This window comes from Labrus mixtus, chromosome 11 (genome assembly GCF_963584025.1).
Source record: "Labrus mixtus chromosome 11, fLabMix1.1, whole genome shotgun sequence".
Lineage (NCBI taxonomy): Eukaryota > Metazoa > Chordata > Actinopteri > Labriformes > Labridae > Labrus > Labrus mixtus.
The window spans coordinates 7,383,887-7,404,278 of record NC_083622.1 but is presented as its reverse complement, the minus strand read 5'-3'; the positions used below and the strand labels follow the sequence as shown (position 1 = coordinate 7,404,278).

Here is a 20,392-nt window from a genome sequence, read left to right as displayed (position 1 = left end):
ACTGATGAGTCATCAAAACATTCACCCCCCCCCCTCCCCCCCCTGTACAGTGTGTGTCGATCGAGACATGAGCTAATCAGACCTGTTTGTTTTTTGAACCAGGCTGTAAACATGTTAATCTCTGCTGTAAAAACAGGCTTTTTTAGAATGGGTGTGTATGTGACTTCCTGTGCTTCTGCAGCCAGCCTCTAGTGGACACTCGAGGAACTGCATGATTTTACACTTCAGCATCGGCTTCATTTCTCAACACAGCAGGTTGCCGCTTGGTAATGACATGCGGGAAAGGAGGCCGGACTCGCCTGAGGGGAAGCTGAAAAGCTTCTTTTTAAAAAGTGCCGATAGCCATGTATTAATAATATCCACATCCGAGATGAAAAAGTTGAGCTTTTACTCGTGTCAACACAGAGCAGAGAATGAAATATTTAACTGATGCAGTGTGGACAGCCAGCGTGCGATAATGTGACACTATATATAACGCTCGCATGCTGTTAGGAATACTTACAGGAAACATGAAAACTATCACAACCTTGGGGTACTTCATCAAAATGGATAAACATGAGTCTTAACGTTTTTATAAGCTGTTGACTTTAATTGTCTCTGGTATTTGGGGGTGCAGCTGGAGCCCCCTCAGCACCCCTACCTCCCACGGCTATGCAATATCTGAAATGCTTCCCCTCTGGATCAAGATCTTATTATGAGATCAGGATCTGTTAATTGAGAGATCAGGATTCTGTGATTATGAGAAAAGATCCTGATCTAATTAAGAGATAAGGTTTCCAGTTTGTATTTTCTTTGGTGAATGAAAGATGCTTCTGTTGTTTTCCCAAACATAAACTATGTAGGGTTTTCATTTGTCTGAAGTTAATCAAACAAACATGAGAGAAAAGAGAAGCAACAAACGATTCTGACTCTGGTGTCCATATGAGACACAAGATGACTCGCTGAGAGGTCAAAGGGCAGCGACGAAAGCTGTTTTCACATATGCATTCTTGGAAATTCCTAGAGAACTTCAGGAGGACTGCTCTGGATATTCTCCTGATCTGGTTGCCCGCTTCCATCGCTGCAACACCTGTTGGTTTGACCTGATAACTGCTCTCATATCTGGCAAACAGAGGGGTGCCTTAAAACCGCCTACCTTCTCTGGTCCAAACAAATCCAGAGCATTCAGGACCACAATCTAAAGTTAGAAGGAGGACATACTGGCTGCTGCATTGTAGTCAGAGAAGCCAGCACTTCAACATAGCATGTTTCCTTAATGTCTGATCATATAGTAAGATCACTTTATCATTTCACTCACTACACATCTCACTGATTGGACCTAAAAATACAAACTATATCAACCTGTCACGTTTTGCTGGAGCTGCATGTGTCTGCCTCTGCCTGGTTTTCCTCCGCTGACCCCGACACTCCCCGGAGATTGGATCATCGTCCTGCTAGGCTGGCTCAGCCTGATAACTCCTTTAGCAGATAACAAGCGGACACAGACGGGAGAGAAGGAGACACCACCTTTATGTGTGCTGGAGGAGGAGGGACAGGAAAATGTGTGTTTAATTTGTGTCTGTGTGTGTTTGTGTTGTTCACATCAAACAATGGGAGGGAGGTGTTCCTTGGCTCCCTGTTAGCGTTTGAAAAATGACATGAATGGACGCCTTTTGAAGCGGCGGCACCTCTCTCTTTGTGGGAAGAAAAGAGAAAGCAGGGTGCAATATTGGCGGAGTGAAAAGATGAGTCATGTCGTCTTTAATGAAAGCACCCTGCCGCATCTGTGTGGAGTTGTGGTTGGCTCCATCAGCTCATTGTTATCTCCCTCTGTTCCCCGGCTAAGAGGCGGCGGCCGACCTCCCGGGGGGCCGACGTGTGGCACAGTCCCACTAGAGGCCATTAAAGAGCGACAGCAGCACCTGGCAAATGGGAGGAACGCTGGAGAGACAGAGGAAATGGAGAGGGAAAAGAAGGCACACGAGAAAGTGGCTCATTATCGCACAGAGAGGTTGGATCACAGGCTGCCTGTCGGCACAGAAATGATTCCTGGTGAGTGTGAGGAGGCTGAAAGGGTTTTCTTAATTAGACCTGGACATAAAAGGTGTGACCCCCCCCCCCACCACCCCCCCTCCTCCCTCCAACCTTAGAAAGTTAGAAAATTAACCTGCTTCCTTTTGGATTTGGAATAATTGGAAAGTGTAGGTGTGAACGCCCTCTCAAGTCAGAGCGAGGGTTTAGGAAAGGCTGGGAAAAAGTTTAAAACCAAAAGTTCAATCTTTAAGCCACAGTTTGTAAAATCCGCCACCAGGGGGCTCTCTATAAAAACTGTAACAAAATATGACGTCGAGGCTGGCGGGGAACCATGGGAGTGATTCTCTCTGCTACGGCTACTCCCCCCCCCCCCCCCCCCCTCGACCCCCCTGGTTAAAACGAACTCCATGTTGACCGTAGTCATGACAGCCAGGTAAAACCGACCTGAGGAAGAGAATACATTTACAGATGAGTTCACGTATCCGAGTATAATCTACATGAGGTTTTTATCACTGCAGCCCAAACAGCAACAGAACGACAGCTTTCAGTAGCAGCTCACGCTTCCTCATGCAGCCGTATTTGATGTAACATCTGGCGTTTCCACGGCAACAATAAACATTTATGGATTTCTCTGTTTTCGATAACTGGAAATTGTAAATATCAAACATGTTTGACTATTCACATGTTTATAATCAGTGACTGATAACATCTAAACGGATGTATTAAAATTGTATAATCCCCCCTTAGTGCCACAAGTGGATCAGGACTGATCTAGACCTCTGTAGTCCTGACCGATAAAACACGACATAATGTCTTTGTAGCAACAAGAACTAAGGCTCTCAAACACACCAAAGTGTGAACAGAGCATCCCAACACCATATGCATTTACATGAAGAGAGACTTGCTTAGTCATCATGTTATCTTCCTGCTCTCTGTAATGGAGGGGGGGGGGGGGGGTTAGGGTCTTTAATCAGGTGTGCATATTTTGCAGATGGACGGATACAAAAGGTCACAAATGTGATATAACATAATAACAGATCACCTGACCTTCCTTTATGGACTCATCAAAAGACCAGAGTCGCACATTTCTTCTCCTCTTCACCTCGGACGTAGTGTTTGAATAAAGCAGTAATAAATCAAAGATGCTCTCACAGTGCCCCCTAGTGGACACAGTGAGGACAGGTGGTGCATGTGCAGGAGCTGTGTGTGTAAATGTGGCTTCACTTTCTGACCCCTGAGGCAGCCAAACCGGCTCAAGTGTGATCTCTGCTTCATCTGAACCGACGAGGTCCGTGACGAGGAAGCAGAGAGAAGTTCCCGCAGGTGAAAACAGACTTCATACTCCGAGTCCAAACAGGTTGTGCTTCTGCCACATTTTCTGATCATAAAGTGGATAAAGGCTCAACAGGAAGACTTTTGTTTCTCACGGCTGCTAACGATACAAAACCCGCTCCAAATGCCAATCTCAACACGAAGCCCGCCAGTTGAATGTGCACCTGACCATAATTATGCTAATGTGAAGTAATTAACCGAGAAACCTGCTCGTGCTAATGAGTTGTTGCAGGGAGAAGAAAAAAAAAGTCTCGAGGCTAATTTGGGGATAACGAGCATCACAATGTGAGCACCAAAACAGAAATTCAAATATACAGTATAAAAACACCACCCACTGACTTCATCTCCATCTAAACACAAACGTTAAACCCGCTTTGCTCGCCGCTATAGGAGTCTGAATAAACGCTGTCTTCAGCCTTTTCTTTGCTACCTGCCACAAACATGCCTCCCTGCTGCTATTTTGGCTCCGTCACCCTGTTGACCTGACAGACAAGTGTCGGGGGGAGAGCCACATGTCAGCTGCAGGTGGAAACTCTCAGCAGGGAGCGAGGCTGTGAGGCTGGCCGGCTCAGTTGGAGGACAGGATAACACCGCACTGACGAGCTGCAGGTAGGGGGGCTTCTCTTTTCATCCCTTTTACACTTTTAAGGCTTTGGTTTTTTTACCGCCCTTTCCTGGAGCACGCTGACAGAATAGGAGCATCAGACACTGGTTTTGATGCCTCTGTGAAGTGTTTGTGTTGCCTTTTTTTTTTTTTTTCCAAGCACAGAGGTCACATTTTTTTTAGAAAGAAAGTTGTAAAAGATGTGCAGAGTCACAGCTTAAATGCTTCCAGTGTGGAGAATGTGATGTCTGAGGAGGTTAGGTTTCATGAGGTTGTGTGTGGTGGGGGGGGGGGGGGAAAGGTGGATGCACATTTCCCGCTTTGCATTGGAGCATGCAAGGCTGATAGAAAAGCAGAAAAGAGGCCTTTACGTTTAGTTTCTGAGCCGACTAAATCTTAAACACAAACAAAACCTCTTGGTTTAAGTCACAGTCCATCCTCTCATTTAAAGAGCGTACATTTTCTAGGCTGCAGACTAACCTGTATTTGGGTTTGTGTGATGTGTTCCCCTCTCGTCTCTCCTCAGCTCATCAGTTAACGCGGTCTTCAAGATGGAGGTCTCTAACCCCCTTAAGATGTACGGCCTGTACTTGGAAGCAGTCAACGACTACATCAATGAGTCGTACGGAGAGGATGTGTGGAGACTGATCGAGAACCGAGCAGAGATCCCTCACCTCAAGTTTGTCAGACACCAGATGTACAAGTAGGTGGCTGTTTCTGTGACTCACGTTCCTGAGACTTCAGATCAAACGTCTACAAACTCTCCTTTTTGCCTAAAAACCACCTGAGCAGCCTGACGATGCACAGATTCAAACGCAGCACTTTAGAATCTAAAAAGCAATCAGAGTTGTACGCTCTCAGGTGAGCTACGACCAGTGAGTGTTGACTTGGTGAACTATGACGGTGCACGTCCACAAAGGGTGTTGATAAATGTTAAAAAGACAAGGGGAGTAAATGTGGAACTGCTGCTTTCCAAACGAAGGGTAAGAGCTGGAGAGGAATCAAATTGCAGATTAATTTTCATCAATTACATTTTTTTTTTAATTAGGTCATGTTTTCTCGCGTTCCTATTCCGACATCCAGCGACACAACAAGACATTTTCCTCTCATACCAGGGATCTGGCTTCTCAGTGTTTCTCTTCACTTTCTTCCGCTGTTTTTTGGCCACCACAATGCACATATTACTGCTGTGATGTAATCCTGACATCTGCTCCAGAATGGTCTTTAGGTCTCCTTTAATGTTCGGGCAACAATCTGTCTATCCCATCATGTGGGTTCAAGTGAATCCTGGTCTTTTTTTATAATTTTGAACCTTCTCTTATACTGAAGGCCGACCTCAGTGGACTAAACCGATACTTTTAATGGCGGGAGTGGTGATTCTAGAGTCTCTGGGGTCCTAATAAAAAATCAATTGGGGGGAGGTTTTCTTACCTTCATTGGTGCTGCTTTGGTTTAACGTTTGTCAGCCCTCTAGGGCCCCCTACTGGTCTGGGGCCCCAAGCAGTAGCCTGCCTTGCCTGTTGACAATCAGCGCCTCTGAATGGTGGATGAAGCTGTTGCTATTAGCGTGTAGTATTGCTGCAGATGGTCACAAATGAACAGACTGTTATGTGATTTAATGCGGAGAATCGTGCATTCATTCTTGTAGGATAAAGAAAAAGAAGTTCTTCTATTTTACATTTTTAAATTTGATGAAAAGTCTTGGATTGAGGTAACAAGATATTTCATTCTTCTTCTTCTGTTGTTTAGAGTTAGATGGTTATTTAAAGTGCTTACCGCAGACGGTATAAACATGGACGTAGTGTCAGTGAGGTAACCCACTGGTTTCTGAAGGGCTGTTTTGAAGCCAAATGATGGTGGTTGCCATGTTGAAAATGCTCTGAAGGTGGAGCTGCAGCGGGCCTTTAACCTCCTGACAAACAGCTACAATGTGCCCGCTTGCAGACTGCAAACTGTTTGTCTCCTCCTCTCTAGATCCTGTCTTGTGTCGTTCTTACTCTCTGATGTTCATCGCTTTTGTTTAAGGCGTCTGCTAAATGAATCATTTTTCCTGCTTTACAGTGACAACCTGATCCTGCGGCTGGCAAAGGCAGCAGGAGAGGTTCTGGGAAAGACTCATGATGAGCTGATGTACGCCTTCGGTGTCTACATGGTGAAGAGGATCGGAAACTATGGATATGAACGCATCCTAAAGGTGAAACAGTGACCCCCATAAGTAGTGTTAGTGTAGTCCCTTTGTCAGTGTTAGTGTTGGTGAGGTCAATCAATCAGGCTTTTCTTATTTCCTTAAAAAAAAAAAAAAAAGGCAGGTTTTTATCCAAATAGGAACGTCCTCTTTTAACGTGTTTTTCTGCCCTTTGTCAGGAAGGGTTATGAACTTGCCTTTAAGTATCTTAACTTAAAAGAGTTAAAAACACAATAAAAGCCCCCCCCCCCCCCTCCTCTTTAGAGTCGATGCTCACGCAGGTTGCCATGTGGTGGACACTGAAGCTTCAGTGTTTAGCCAGCTCTGCATCGGTCTGTAAACCTTTCTGCGTTCTAACCTCTCTCCATTTTTCAAAAGCATCTCCAACATTGATCCTAGTTTGAGCACGTTTCTGCTCGTGGAGCTTATTAGAAACATGCAGAGGCTTTTTAGGTCGGGTACAATCACTTCTATCTGAACCACTTCTCTTGCCCGCTTCCATCGCTGCAACACCTGTTGGTTTGACCTGATAACTGCTCTCATATCGGGTAAACCGAGGGGCGTCCAAAACGGCCGTGTGGGGGGTCGCCTTAAAACCGCCTACCTTCTCTGGTCCAAACAAATCCAGAGCATTCAGGACCAGAATCTAAAGTTAGAAGGAGGACATACTGGCTGCTGCATTGTTGTCAGAGAAGCCAGCACTTCAACATAGCATGTTTCCTTAATGTCTGATCATATAGTAAGATCACTTTATCACTTCACTCTCTACACATCTCACTGATTGATCCTTTGAAGTGAATAATTATGAAATTCTTTAAAATTAAGAATTGATTTAAAAAATCTGGAAGCTTCCTCCTGTAATCTTCCGATAGTGATGTGCAACGATACAAGGAACTCACGAGCTGCAACGACATGCTCTGCTGCTTCTGTGTGCTCGGAAGTTTTTTTATTTCCTTGAATATGCAAACCCTTTATTTGTGTGTGCACACTTTTTTTCTTTTTGCTGCTGTAAACACGGAACATTTCCCCGTCGTGGGATGAACACAGGTTGATCTCATCGTACTCACTGTCGCTCTTCTCCAGGTGTTGGGACGGAATGTGCGCGACTTCATCAACGAGCTGGACAACCTGCACGAGTACTTCCGCTTCTCCTTCCCCAAAGTGCAGCCGCCAAGCTTCTGCGTGGAGGAGGAGTGCGAGACGAGCCTCACGCTGCACTACCGCAGCACCCGCAAAGGTTTCACCCAGTTTGTCAAAGGTAACGAGAAACTCAGGAGGGAGGGGGGGGGGGGGCAGACAATCGGTTATTTTTTTCAGACTTGAAATGATTTAATTATGACAGCATCATGACACCTCTGACCGGCGGCTGCACCCGACAGCGCAGATATGCAAAGATAAGATATGCAAAGTGGCCTCTGCACAAATCATGTAATCTCCCAGTGCCGTAAAACCTCACTGTTCACACTCAAACAGTCTGAGGCCTCAGTCAGGTATGTTCGAAACACTGTGACATCACGACAGTGGCATCAACACCGTGGACGGCACCAATCAGACGACCGGGACAACAGTGACAGCTCAGAGGGCGTTATTCTGCTCTGTCACATGACTATTAGCCGACTCCACAGTCACAAACATCTAACACTTAATAAGACTAAATATGTTTTCAACAGCTGGGGCTGGAAGAGTTTACACTGACCAAATCAGAAAATCAACTTGAACAAAAATGATGAAAACGCTCAAGCCTCGCTCAAACCCAGAGCCCACACATGGCGACTAATCGTTTCAGGTTGAATAGTGTTTGGAGAGCAATAAGATGAGCGACACCACACACTGACAGAGTCATTCAGCAACCACTCCACTCTCAAAACCCGTCCTCTTGCGCTGACAAACGTTATTTAAGAGTAAACAAACACAGTGGAAGACGAGCGGGAGTTGACGATATGTTATCGATGGTAAAGCTAATTGCAGCTAGCTGTTAGCGACCCGGTACCCTGCACGCCTGACGCCAGGCGATCGGGCTGAAATTAGGCCCGACTTTGAAATGAGTTGTAGGCTACGACTCAAGAGCGGGGTCTAAGTCGGCCTGATATCGTACAGTGTTTGTTTAAGTCGGGCTTTACGAGACTGAACAGCCTTGAGCTTGATGTTCTGCCTGTTGTGTTTTAAAGTATTATTTAGTATAAATCTGTACCGGTATATTTTATTTAGACATGTCTGTTGCTGCTACTGTGTACAGTATATAATTTGTATATAACTTTATTTTTTGTATCTGTGTGCTGTTCTATCCTTTGGTGTTACCTGCTGCTGGAATCTGAAGTCCACTCATCCAGACAAAGTCATGTATTCAATATAAACTCTATTTAACTTTCCACTTTGCTCTGAACTGAAGCTCACACAATCCCACTTTTTCACCGAGTCCCTCATAAACCAAAGTTGACCTCCACACATCCATGACCGGAGTGTGTGTGTGTGTGTGTGTGTGTGTGTGTGTGTGTGTGTGTGTGTGTGTGTGTGTGTGTGACTCCTGCAGGGCAGCTCTCTCAAGTGGGACGGCAATTCTACAACACGGATATCGAGGTGGAAATCCTGTCGAAAGAAGAAACGGAGAAGATGACTTATGTGGTACGTACCGGGGGGCTTAAGTCAAGTGTCAGTGGAGCCGACACGGGCGTCTGACCTTGGCCCCCGTGTCGGCTCCATCAGCACAGAAATGATTCCATCATCGTCTTGTGAGATACCGAGAAGAGTTTTGTTTACTCTAAGGCGGCAAGTGGTTATTGGATGGAGATAAGTGTAATGGGATTCGACTCTTAGCAGCAGAAACACCCGGAAAAATGTTTGACCTTGTACGACTGTGACCATCTGTCTAGAATCAAACTTAAAGGAAGCGTCTCGCGTTCACAAGAGAAAATAATAATCAACCCTGTAGTGGAAAGGGTTCAGGGTGAGAGCAAAACTCAGAAGACAAATGTGACCTTTGACCTGTGAGGAACTTTTAGTTTGTGTTGTTTTTCGTGGACAAAGTGGTTTGTCTTCATGTCTTCACTCATCATCAATAAGAAGCAGGGGCGTGTCCAGAGGGGTGGCATGGGCCCCCCCCTTGAAATCTTATTGGCCACCCCAGATGCCACCTCAAAATGTCTTCCCTCTGACTGGCCATTTGCCTTGCCAGAGGGGGGACCTTTGTGGAAATCCATCATTCAGGCTGTGTTGCAACAGGAAGCTTGTTTGCAGTCTTTAAAATACTTAAAATTTCGACTTTGGACGGACGTACATCTAAGCGTAGAACATATACAGGTTGCCAGCAGTCGATGTGTTACGCCTAAATTCCAAAAGATGCCAATTCGGTCCGTCTCCGCTTTGGCACGTTAGCAGAGCTGATAGCTTTTTACTTTATTCAGTGTGTGTGCTTCCACTAGCTCTGCATGCACTGCGTCTCAGCTCTGTCAGTCCTCTGCAGCAGATATGTAGGGCTTCTATTTCTGCAGGATGTCGGAGCACGGAGCATCAATTTACCACAGAGCAGATCGAGCGGGAAGGGAAGTCAGACACCAAAACAACAATAAAACATCCTGTTTATTTTCAGAATAAAACACTCGGTTTTGGCGGTTCAGAACAATGAGCGTATGTGTGTTTGTTTATGTGTTTATAACGGTTTATATAGAGTTTTATACCACATACATCGTATTATCTCTCGCTGTTGCAAGAGAATCTGTAAAATGACGGCGGGAATTCCTTTGTCTCGCGAACGCACCCGGTGGGTGTTGACGAATGAGGCCGCACTGAGCCGTAACGGAGCGGACGTATCTGGTGGAAGTTCTCGGTCAGTGCGGACAGAAGGGGTTAATAAATGCTCTTCATTCATGTGTGAACACACTTCAGGCCACCCCTGCACAAATCAGGGCCCCAGCTGGGCTACCCCAGTCCAAAAAGTCTGGACACGCCCCTGAAAATAAAAAGAAAATACGATTTATTTTTAGGTGTTTTGTGCCTTTATTTGAGAGATAGGACAGAGTCAGAAATCAGAGAGAGAGAGAGAGAGTGGGAAATGACATGATAGGAGCCACAGGTCGGATTTGAACCCAGGCCGCCCGCTTGGAAGACTACAGCTTCCATACATGGGGCGCACGGACTAACCACTGCGCCACCAGCGCCCCAAGAAGTTTTTTCTGACACAAAATGTCGTCCTGCTTTCTTCTAACAGTCGTCGTCTCTCGGGGGTGGGGGTCGTATAAAAGCATCAGGCTGAACATGAGTTTTACAGAAATATAAAAAGTCATGCTGCACACGGGACAGATTTATTTTATTTTTTAACAATATGTTTATTGAGTTTTAAACATTTTTCCAAAACACACAATTACAATTAAATAAATTCTAAGGACAAAAAAAAAAATATATATATATATATACTCATGCACATATATACATAAAACTTTAATTACAAAATATACACGGGACAGATTTATCAGAAACATGTCAAACTGTGTTTTTTGTTACATACTTATATTCTAAAGATTGAAGTGTTCCCTTCTCTTCCAGGTTTACAAGATGAACTTCGACAACGCTGCTTTCAAACACCGCATGCCTCAGCAGAAGACGGCGCCGGGCTACGAGAAGCTGCCGATGAAGCGAGGGATCTTTTTCGACATGTTCCCCTTCAGCGTCATCTTCCGCCGCGACATGACCATGTACCGCATCGGCGACGGCCTCAAAGAGGTCTTCTCCGACCTCCAGGGCAAGAAGGTCAACGAGGAGTTCACCCTGATCCGACCCATGCTGGAGTTCAGCTGGGACAATGTGAGTTTTTGAATATTGAGTTTTCAGACGCTGCTTAACATTCCCGCCCTGCAGACTCTCTAAGCTGGAGCGATCTTTCTCGTCAGATCTACTTCCATCTGAACAACGTGTTTGAGCTGCTGTCGAGAGCGGTGGTGGAGAGCAAGCAGAAGGTCAACATCAAACTGAGCAAGGAGGAGCCGGACGAGAAGGAAGAGAGCGAGAAGGTGAAGAGAGAAGAAGAAAGAGGTATTTCCATCCTTATCATTATTTTATCACCCAATGCATTATGGATAAAGAACGGTTCATTGCAAATGGACGGGATCACCAAAGTGTCCGTCAAGTCCCTCCCTCATCTCTGGCCAAGGTCATCTGGACCGAGCGCCGTAAAATATTCATATCACATCCAGGTGATGCGAATATTAAACAGGTCGAAATGTCAAGCCGCTATTCCTCTCTTAAAAACTAAAGCTACATTTACTGCATCCCTAAGGCGGGCTACACACCAGATGGTAACTGATTTTGAAACGCAGCCAGGCATGAAAGCTGGCTCAGTTTCCTTTTCCTGTTTCGGGAAACAGTGCACTCGATGTCCCCGTTAAGAGCTATTTAGTGCAACCGGCACAAACGCAATATTTAACCATCTTAATGACTGGTCAAATCAAGTGTAACACAGCGATGTTAACACGGCCGCTCTGACTCATTACCACCTACAAATGGAGACTCCACAAGCTGCTCTTCTTCTTCTTTTAATTCAAAAATCTACTTGTAGCGGGGTGTTTATGTTCGCCGCCATGTTTGTGGGTCGCCGCAACGTGACTCAACATCCAGTTGGTGACGCTTCCTGGTCTGCTCGCTCTCATTGGTCATTATGTCGGAGGCAGGAATTCGATTTCGATCCGAGATCAGGGAGGCTCCAACTCGATCGGGAGCGGTAAAATAATCGTATTGCCACTTTACACTTGGGGATTATTTGGACAAATGATTGGCTGCAACAAGCCTTGAATCTGGACAAGCACCCCGCCCCCCCAATTGGCAAATTGGGCCTAAAATCGCCTACTGCGCAGCCATCTTAAACAAGGGGATTAAATTGGTGCACTCATATTGCAAGTGAACGTCTAACAAGGTGACACATTTGTCAAATATTTTCTCTGCCTTCCTGTTTTTCCCTTCGCTGTGTGAGTGGATTTTTCTGCGTTTGCTCCTCATTAACCGACCTTCCTGACTCACAGCCTGATCGACCCATCCGTCTTTTTCTGTGTCTCTGTCGCTCCCCCCCCCCCCCCCCCCCCCCCCCGTCAGAGCAAAACGATGTGGAGGAGATGAAGGGAACAGACCAGGAGTACAGCAGCGCTCTCACTCAATACAACAGCTCCGCCAACTCAGGAGGGGAAGATATCGAACTGCTGGCGTTCCAGACTGTCACCGGTCAGAGCATTTAACACTTTGTCTTTTGGTTTTTTTCTGTCCTGTGGCTGCTTTTGAGTTTAAACAACGACCTCCTGTAGAGTGACAGCTAATGTTCATTCACACCTGCAACAAAACTCCTGAAACTTTCAGGGTGAGCTGAGAAAACAAACAGACAAGTTTTCACTCATTTTCTGCATGACGTCTGGAGGGCTGCTGTTAGAACGCAGCAGGAAATATTCAGGAAGTAGTGAAGTTTCTATCCTGCGACCCAATCGGGATGGGATCTTAGTTTACTTCATGAAACGGCTTCATTATGTTTTTTGATCGCCAGTAAGTTCTCCCTCTGTTTTGTAGACACACATTGAATTGATATGATCTAAAGCATCAGACTCTGTTATGTCATTCACCACTCCCTCATCGTTCTTTAACGCCTCCTCTTACCTCCCTCACGTCCAACATGGACAGTCTCCCGCTGTTAGCGCCCTGACACACCAAGCAGACGGCAAAGAAGTAGTTGCAACTGTTTTGTCTTGGCCAAAAAGCTGAACTTGAACACACCGCAAAGACTACAGCCGACGGCCAACCATCACGTACGTTCTGCACATGCTTGAGAGGAAATACCTCTCCATGCCAGCAGGGGGCGGTAGTCTGTAATCGTCATTTCAAAAAGGGGAAACCGGAAGAGGACGAGGAAGAATGCGGATAAATAAACGAGAAGACCATTTTCACACCGCTGTCGCTCAACACTCGTAATATAAGTTTTACTCGCTTTCTTCACTTTTGCTTTTCTTCTCGTGCTTGGACGGCGATTCAACATGTCAAAACAGCCGAAAAAAGTGCCGACGGGTAGCGACGGAGTCGGACACACTAGGGCGACGACCGCTCACCGACAGTCTAACTTGGATCGACGGCCGACGATCGTGTGTCAGGGTCTTCAACGTTCAACTCAGGAAGATTTTAGGGGCAGTCTGCCTGACATTATCCTGAGATTTTCTGAGTGCATATGTGGAAACGTTTTTATTTACACACTTAATTGTTGTGTGCAAAAGGTGAAGACTTTCTAGGTAACCAGGGTCGCTCCTTTAGCAGCATTTCCTAACTGTAAACATCACCTGGCAGTTCTTCACAACTCTGTTTTGAACATCTCGTTGACCTGCCCTTTGTGCTTCCTCTCAGGAAAGTGCAGTGAAACCATCTTCGAGGACATGCGGGAGCCTCCAAAGAAACCTCTCCACCTGAAGGGCCAGATGAAGTACGTCCCCCAGTGGGACTCGCTCATCTTCCTCGGCACGCCCATGTAAGACCACAAAAAAAAAACAGATCACGGCTTTGTTTGTTGGGGTTAACTCAGAAGAAGAATTTTTAAGCATCCGCTGCTGAGCTCTATTGTTGGTCGCCTTCCCCCTCGAGTGATATCTAATTTTGGAGATTGGATTAGTTTATGCTAATTTAGTGAATTAATTGGCCTTCTTTCCTGTCTCAGTCCATTAATCTTCTTTTTCTCCTCTTATAATCTCAGTATAGAGACAGTGGAGGACATGATAAAGATGGGTGTGTACGTGAACGATCTGAATCTGCACGACTCCAGCAGAGAGCTGATTCTGGCCGGGACACAACAATCGGCTGAGCTGCAGCTGGCCCTGGATCAGGTCAGAAAACCCCTCGGTCTCTGCAGAGACAGAGACATGTTATGGACAAAGCAGACCTGTGTTCAGCTTTGTACAAAACCTCAGAGCAGGGGGACAGTTAAAGGTGTCTTTATGTCGTCTCATAAACTGTTCTAAGCCAAAACTGAAGTCGTATAATGTGTTGCTGCTGAGCACACAAAATGTAAGAACTGCCAGTTCCTCTCCTCATGAAAAAGCCAAACCAGGTGAGCGCAGGTGAAAGCTCTGCTCCCGTATTGATTTCACCCATTAAATCCACTCCAGTCATGCAGCTGAGATGTGGATTAAGAGGATTAGCGGCAGCAAAGAGGGATTTTATTTTAGCTTTAAAAAAGAGGTGAGACTGTAACTGTACACGCTTTCTGATCCTCTAGGAGCAACAGAAATACGCTCAGCTGATGGAAATCATCAAGAAGCTGGACGAGGAGAAGAAGAGAGGAGATTCTCTGCTGTACGCCATGATCCCTAAAGCTGTGGCCGACCGCCTCAGGAAGGGGATCACTGCCCTGGAGACGTGCCAGGTACAAAACCACCAAATATCAAAGCAGCCGGTTCTGAAATATGTCCGACTGCCAAAATGAAGACAGAGATTTTTTTCTCGTTTTGAGTCCTGGAATCTGAGAAATATGTTTCTGGTTCTACTTTTATTAAGAGGTGCAAATCTCGTTTTTTACTTCCATAAACCCAGTACACATGGAGACGGGGTCGGCTATGAAACACTCGGCCTCATTCACCGACTGTTCCCACGAGACATTTGTTCTTAAAACGCAGTTTTGAAAGAGTTTGTGTTTATCAGCCTCAGCTGTTTTTAGTCGCTGCGCTCACAGCACTCGCAATTCAAACCAGTTCCAGTTTTTCAACGTCCTTTCTGTCAACCAATCACAATCACAATCTTTGAAGGGGCGGGGCTTCGGGTGTCAGCTTGGTTAATAGCAATGGTGGAGGAGAAACTATTATGACTCATCTTTTTGAGGTAGTGTTGTAGTCAGGACCAGACTAACAAAGACCAGGACATACCCGAGACCAGAGTGCTCCGAGACCAGGTCAAGACCAAGACATTTAGGGATCGAGACAGGGTCAAGACCAAGACCAGGGCAGGGTGACACAGAGACAAGACCAAGACCATGAATATCACTGAAAAATCATCATCTTGTGGGCATGTCACTCACCTAGACCACTTAGACTTAGACAGACAAAAAACAAATTATGATTTATGAATTAAAAAGAGGAGTTTTCCTGACATGAGAAAGAAGCCTGTCGGTGGTGGTCTTGACCGGTCTTGATTTAAAATCCGGAGTACTCCCAGTCTTAGACCGAGACAAGACCAAGATTTCCGAGACCTTCAAAAAGTGATCTTGAGACCAAGCCGACCAAAGGGAGGAAACTCTTTGCATGTATCCTCGAGCTTGTTGTTGAGTTTTCATTTTTAAAATAGTCTTAACTTTCTGTTTCTTCGTGTTTCAGGTGTTCCCCGATGTGACCATCCTGTTCAGCGACGTGGTCAAATTCAACGAGATCTGCATCCACATCACGCCCATGCAGGTGGTGGACATGCTCAACGAGATCTACATCGTCTTCGACACACTCAGTGAGAAGCACAACGTCTACAAGGTCGGTCCAACAAGCCTGACGTCTCTGTGTATCGTTGATTTTCTCATAAAGGGGCGTGTCTTCACCTCTGCTGAAGGGAGGTCTTTAAGTCTCCGTGTTGTGAGAAACTTTCACTCAGCATAAATAGGAAAACAGTCACAAAGTTTTGCTCACTCTGTTACAGGTGGAGACGATCCGCGACGCCTACATGGTGGTGGCCGGCGTCCCCAACAAAACCACGTTTCACGCCCACCATATCTGTGACATGGCGTTGGACATGCTGAGCTCCATCGACCACCTCAAAGACCCGTCCACGGGAGATAACATCCAGATCCGAGTCGGTGAGCCAGCAGTCTGCAGCTTCAGTGGCTCAGACACGACATGACAGATTGTTTTTATGTTCTGGGGTTTGGCTTCTTGCTCACTTATCTGAAGGTCACGACTCAAGGTCATCCACCGATCACACTGACTCTGAACTTGTCGGGATTCAGCATCTTGATCCTTTAAAGGCTTTACAGGTTGAGCTTCTTTATCCACTCTTTAAAGGATGGCCCACAGATACAGTGGTAGGATTTTAGGGGCAACCTGAGCGGTCAGACTCACAAAACAGATCAAAACAAGTACTTCTTTTGGCCACCAGGGGTCACTGTTTGTCCCTGATCTCAGATGAGTAAATGTTTATTAATAACAATAATAATAATAACTTTATTTCTATAGCACCTTTTAAAAACACAGGTTTACAAAGTGCTTTGACAAACAGCAAGAACAAAGCAAACTAAACCAAACACAGAAGAACATTAACAACAGCAAGAATATAACAGATGCAAAATACTAAAAATAATTAAATACAATTCAACAGAAAAGAACCCATATTGCACGATACCCAACAGACTTATATAACCTGACCATCAAAAGAACCATTATAAGAACCCAGGCAAAACAAGAACCCAACAACACGAGCTGAGACCAAGAGGACCAACGATTTAAAAAGATGCAAGAAACTAAAAGAGCTAAAAGCAAATAAAAAGATAACAGCAATAAGAAAAAGGAGCAGTGTGTGTTGGATTTAGCGACACTTAGCCTCGAGCTCTCAGGTTCTATGATCTGCTCCTCCTCTCTCAGGTATTCACTCCGGTATGGTGGTGGCTGGCGTGGTGGGTCTGAAGATGCCTCGCTACTGTCTGTTTGGCGACACTGTGAACACCGCTTCCAGGATGGAGAGCAACGGAGTGGTGACTACACTAACCTATTTAACAACCCGTATTAATTCAAGTATTCAGCTGAGCTGCAGAACCTGTGGAGGAGTTTAAACCTGCAAAAACAGCTCATGATTTCTCTCTGTGAAATTCATGTAGATGTGTTTAAAAAAAGAATTCTCTGTAAGACGACGGCAGTGTGCACGCTGCTCCTCACTTCATTTGCATCCCATTTCTCAGAGCATTAAATATAATGTTTTATTTTTGAAAATCTGTGAATGAAGTCTCACTGGAGAGTCCAGGAAGCGAAATGTCTTCGTTCTTAAGGACCAAAGCTTGCACTTCGGCACTCAGCTTTAGCGTGAGCTTTGTGTGTGTCCGTTTGTCTGAGCAGGGCATGCAGATCCACATCAGTCAGACCACCAAAGACCACCTGGAACATGAGCCCTACATCATCGAGGAGAGGGGCAAGATCTTTGTAAAGGTGAGCGAATAAACCGCCATGCACGCGTCGATATATTTCTGCAGAGACGGCTTTCCTTTGACAAAAACTTCACATGCAAACGTTTGCTAGCTGTGCAGCTGAATCAGCTGAATAACATTAATCCAAGAAATAGCAGAATTTGACAATTTGGATGCGCCTACTTTGGAGACTTCCTGATGAGTCTTTTGTATTTTTAGGACATTTTGAGTTATTTGGACCTGACAGCTGGATGTCAGTTTCAGTTGGGGGTGCTGAGTAAAGTCTTTCTATTTGATGACGTCATACTTTCTGCTGTGCAAATACATCTTTTAGTAATTAATTTGATTGCTCAGGACTCCTGATCCACAAAAGGATTGCGCTGCATTTTGCACGCTGTTACCCTGTGCATATGAGAGGGAAAGATAGCATGAATCCTCAAAGCTCGTGCAGGGTGAAATGTTTACAAACTGCAATGCAAAGGAAGATAGCGTCCTGGGTGGACCTGTCCCATTTGCCTGTATGTAAACTAATGAATATTCAAAAAATAAGGTGCAAAATAACCCCACGCTAATCAGAATCACAATGTTAAAAAATATATCTTTAAAGAAAACAGAGATGAACTGTTTGGTAAATCAACAGAGAGCAGCTTTTATTTGAGACTCCAGCAGAGGAGCCGGGTGGTGCGTCTCAAGCCGAATTGAATTTGTGCACCGTCGTAATTTTTTTTAGAAGTCATAGCAAGAATAAAATACAAGAGTACAGAATCCAGGGCGACATGTTGTTCATCTGCTCTGTCTGAAAGGATGATCTGACGTCTCTTTGATGACGTCCAGACCTCCTCGATGTGTGCACAAAAATGAAAAGCTCCGACCTGCTGTGAGTCATATCCCTCTGCAGGAAGTGTGATGAACATGTAACAGACTTAGTTAGTAAAGGGACACAGAAAGGGATCGCATGACACGGGGTAAACATGAGGTGAAACTTCTTAATACGCTGATGGTTTAGATTGTGTCTGATTCCAGCGTCCCTGTCTAATTTATTCTTGGATTAAATGCTCTTATTCTACAACATTTTGACCACATAACAACATCTCTCAGGGTAAAGGCTACATGAAGACATACTGGCTCAAAGGAAAGAAAGATCTGTCGTTCAAAACCCCGGCGGAGCTGCGCTACAGCAGCGAGCAGAACCACTCCGAGGACAGGAGCTCTAATGGGTGAGTAGACAAAAGGAGAGCAAGTCTTCACACAGCGAGGACTCGGGATGCCCCCCTGTTGATTCAGCCTGAGCGCTGCTTATTGCCCCCCTGCAGCAGCAAACAGCAAAGGCTGTTTGAGGGTCTTTTGTTTGTCTGCTAGAGTCACGCTGACCAGCACAAACTCAACTTTTTACTCAGACGGGGCGTGAAGCCCTGAGGTAACAGAAGCATCACAAAAGTTAGACAAACAAGACAACAAAACAGTCAGTAAACATTTCTGTGGCGAGGACACGTCACGCCTTTGAGACTTATGTTTCAGTGAACAAGATATGATCGGGATGATTAACACTCTGCAAAAACAGGGAGTCGGATAGCCTCGCGGTTATGGCGCCTGCACCATGAACAGAGGCTATAGTTTGGTAGTATAGTACAGGCGGCTGTGGCTAAGAGGTAGAGTCGGTCGTCTCTCAAACGGAAGGTCGGGGGTTTGATTCCCAGCTCCTGCAGCCACATGTTCGATGTGTCCTTGGGCAAGACACTTTTACTCCAAGTCAGTGTGTGAATGTGTAGGTGTGACCTGCGGTGTGGAAGCACTTTGAGTAGTCAGAAGACTAGAAAAGAAATATACAAGCTAATGGCATGTCATGTCTCATCAGAGATATGAAGTCTTATTCTGTGAACCAGGGGGTCGCCGGTTCAAGTCCCAGTGCAGACCAAAAATATTTAAGTTGGTCTGGTAGCTGCAGAGGAGCCAGAATCTGGACACCTTTCAATCGATTTATCAAGATTTTATTATTCATCTTCACATCCCTAGTAGTGAATATTCTTAAGTCCTAACTGAAACCACATTAGTCACATCTGTGTTTGGAAAGGTCGTGACGCGCACAAAATAAACAAATGTCCAAAATGAAATTACTTTGTGAAGTTCCCGTTTATTGAACCATATGAAGCAGAGACAAACCAATCATGATGATGTGATGAGTTCCTGTTGCCCAGATTGTAAATGTTTATAAACATTTCCTGTTCACCTGTGACCTATAAACCATTGAAATACAGTAGATGAAGACACACAGTACATCAGATAAATACGCTCTTTTGAATGAATGAAAATATGACTGAAATGTCTTCGTTGTGTTTGTTGTGAATCGCTGACAAAACTCTACTAATGTCTAACTGCAATAGTTCCACAAGCTCCAACGCCAAACGCATGGCCTCCAACCTCAACATCTCCGGCAACGAGGAGCAAGCCGAGGGGAAGGCGAGCCCCAGCGACCTCCCGCTGGACACCCTGCCCCCGCCAGAGGCCGCCATCGAGCCCCCCTCCGTTTCAGCCGAGCCTCCGGAGAAGGTCAAAAAGACTAAGAACAACAAGGGCGCCAAGTTGGAAGTGCCCCAGGGAACCTTACTGTCGGAGACCCCCAACCCCGACGACGGGCTGGAGAACCCGGCTCCTTTCCTCCGCAGCAAAAGAAACAGCTTCAGGCAGCAGTACGCCAAGCTGCCCGCCAACCTGCCCATGCGCAGCGCCGCCTGTGCCATTCTGTGAGCAGGTGGTTAACGACGACATAATGCTGAAAAAATATCACCGAGGGTTAATAAAAGTCAGGGTTTTCAACATGTATGGTTACTGACTGTTTACATTTGAACACATTTTGAATATCAAGTTTTAAATAAATGAAGACTCAAACATCTCAAACAGAAATAATCTTGTTTTAAGGTGAAGTTTGAGCAACATTTAGGCCACGTTCACACGAAAACCAAACACTGAAAACAGAATCGTTTTTCATCTTCCGCGTTCACGATGACAAACGCTTTGAAAGCAACCGCCGAGCACGGTTCCACATAAGGCACCGGGTCCACCTAGAGTTTTTTTCTGAGCGCCATGTGTCTTTTTTCAATTGTTTTCAATGAGTTTCAGTTTATTGCCATTTGTAGCATAAAACCCACATTGGAAAACA

General features: G+C 45.4%; 1 protein-coding gene across 1 annotated transcript in view; it reads left to right on the top strand.

Annotated features, from left to right (window-relative positions):
• The first annotated feature begins 3,830 nt into the window (after positions 1-3,830).
• Positions 3,831-20,392, top strand: part of LOC132983466 (soluble guanylate cyclase 88E-like) — a 17,455-nt gene continuing 893 nt past the window's right edge. The window contains exons 1-17 of the mRNA XM_061049777.1: positions 3,831-3,954; positions 4,476-4,652; positions 6,011-6,143; positions 7,218-7,392; positions 8,665-8,756; positions 10,674-10,931; positions 11,018-11,159; positions 12,213-12,338; positions 13,497-13,617; positions 13,840-13,969; positions 14,362-14,508; positions 15,452-15,598; positions 15,762-15,918; positions 16,700-16,809; positions 17,168-17,257; positions 18,334-18,452; positions 19,617-20,392. The exon at positions 19,617-20,392 is cut by the window's right edge and continues 893 nt beyond it. Of these exons, the coding sequence (XP_060905760.1) occupies positions 4,501-4,652; positions 6,011-6,143; positions 7,218-7,392; positions 8,665-8,756; positions 10,674-10,931; positions 11,018-11,159; positions 12,213-12,338; positions 13,497-13,617; positions 13,840-13,969; positions 14,362-14,508; positions 15,452-15,598; positions 15,762-15,918; positions 16,700-16,809; positions 17,168-17,257; positions 18,334-18,452; positions 19,617-19,980 (2,463 nt within the window). The 5' untranslated portion in view covers positions 3,831-3,954; positions 4,476-4,500 and the 3' untranslated portion in view covers positions 19,981-20,392. The remainder of the gene's footprint in view (positions 3,955-4,475; positions 4,653-6,010; positions 6,144-7,217; positions 7,393-8,664; positions 8,757-10,673; positions 10,932-11,017; positions 11,160-12,212; positions 12,339-13,496; positions 13,618-13,839; positions 13,970-14,361; positions 14,509-15,451; positions 15,599-15,761; positions 15,919-16,699; positions 16,810-17,167; positions 17,258-18,333; positions 18,453-19,616) is intronic.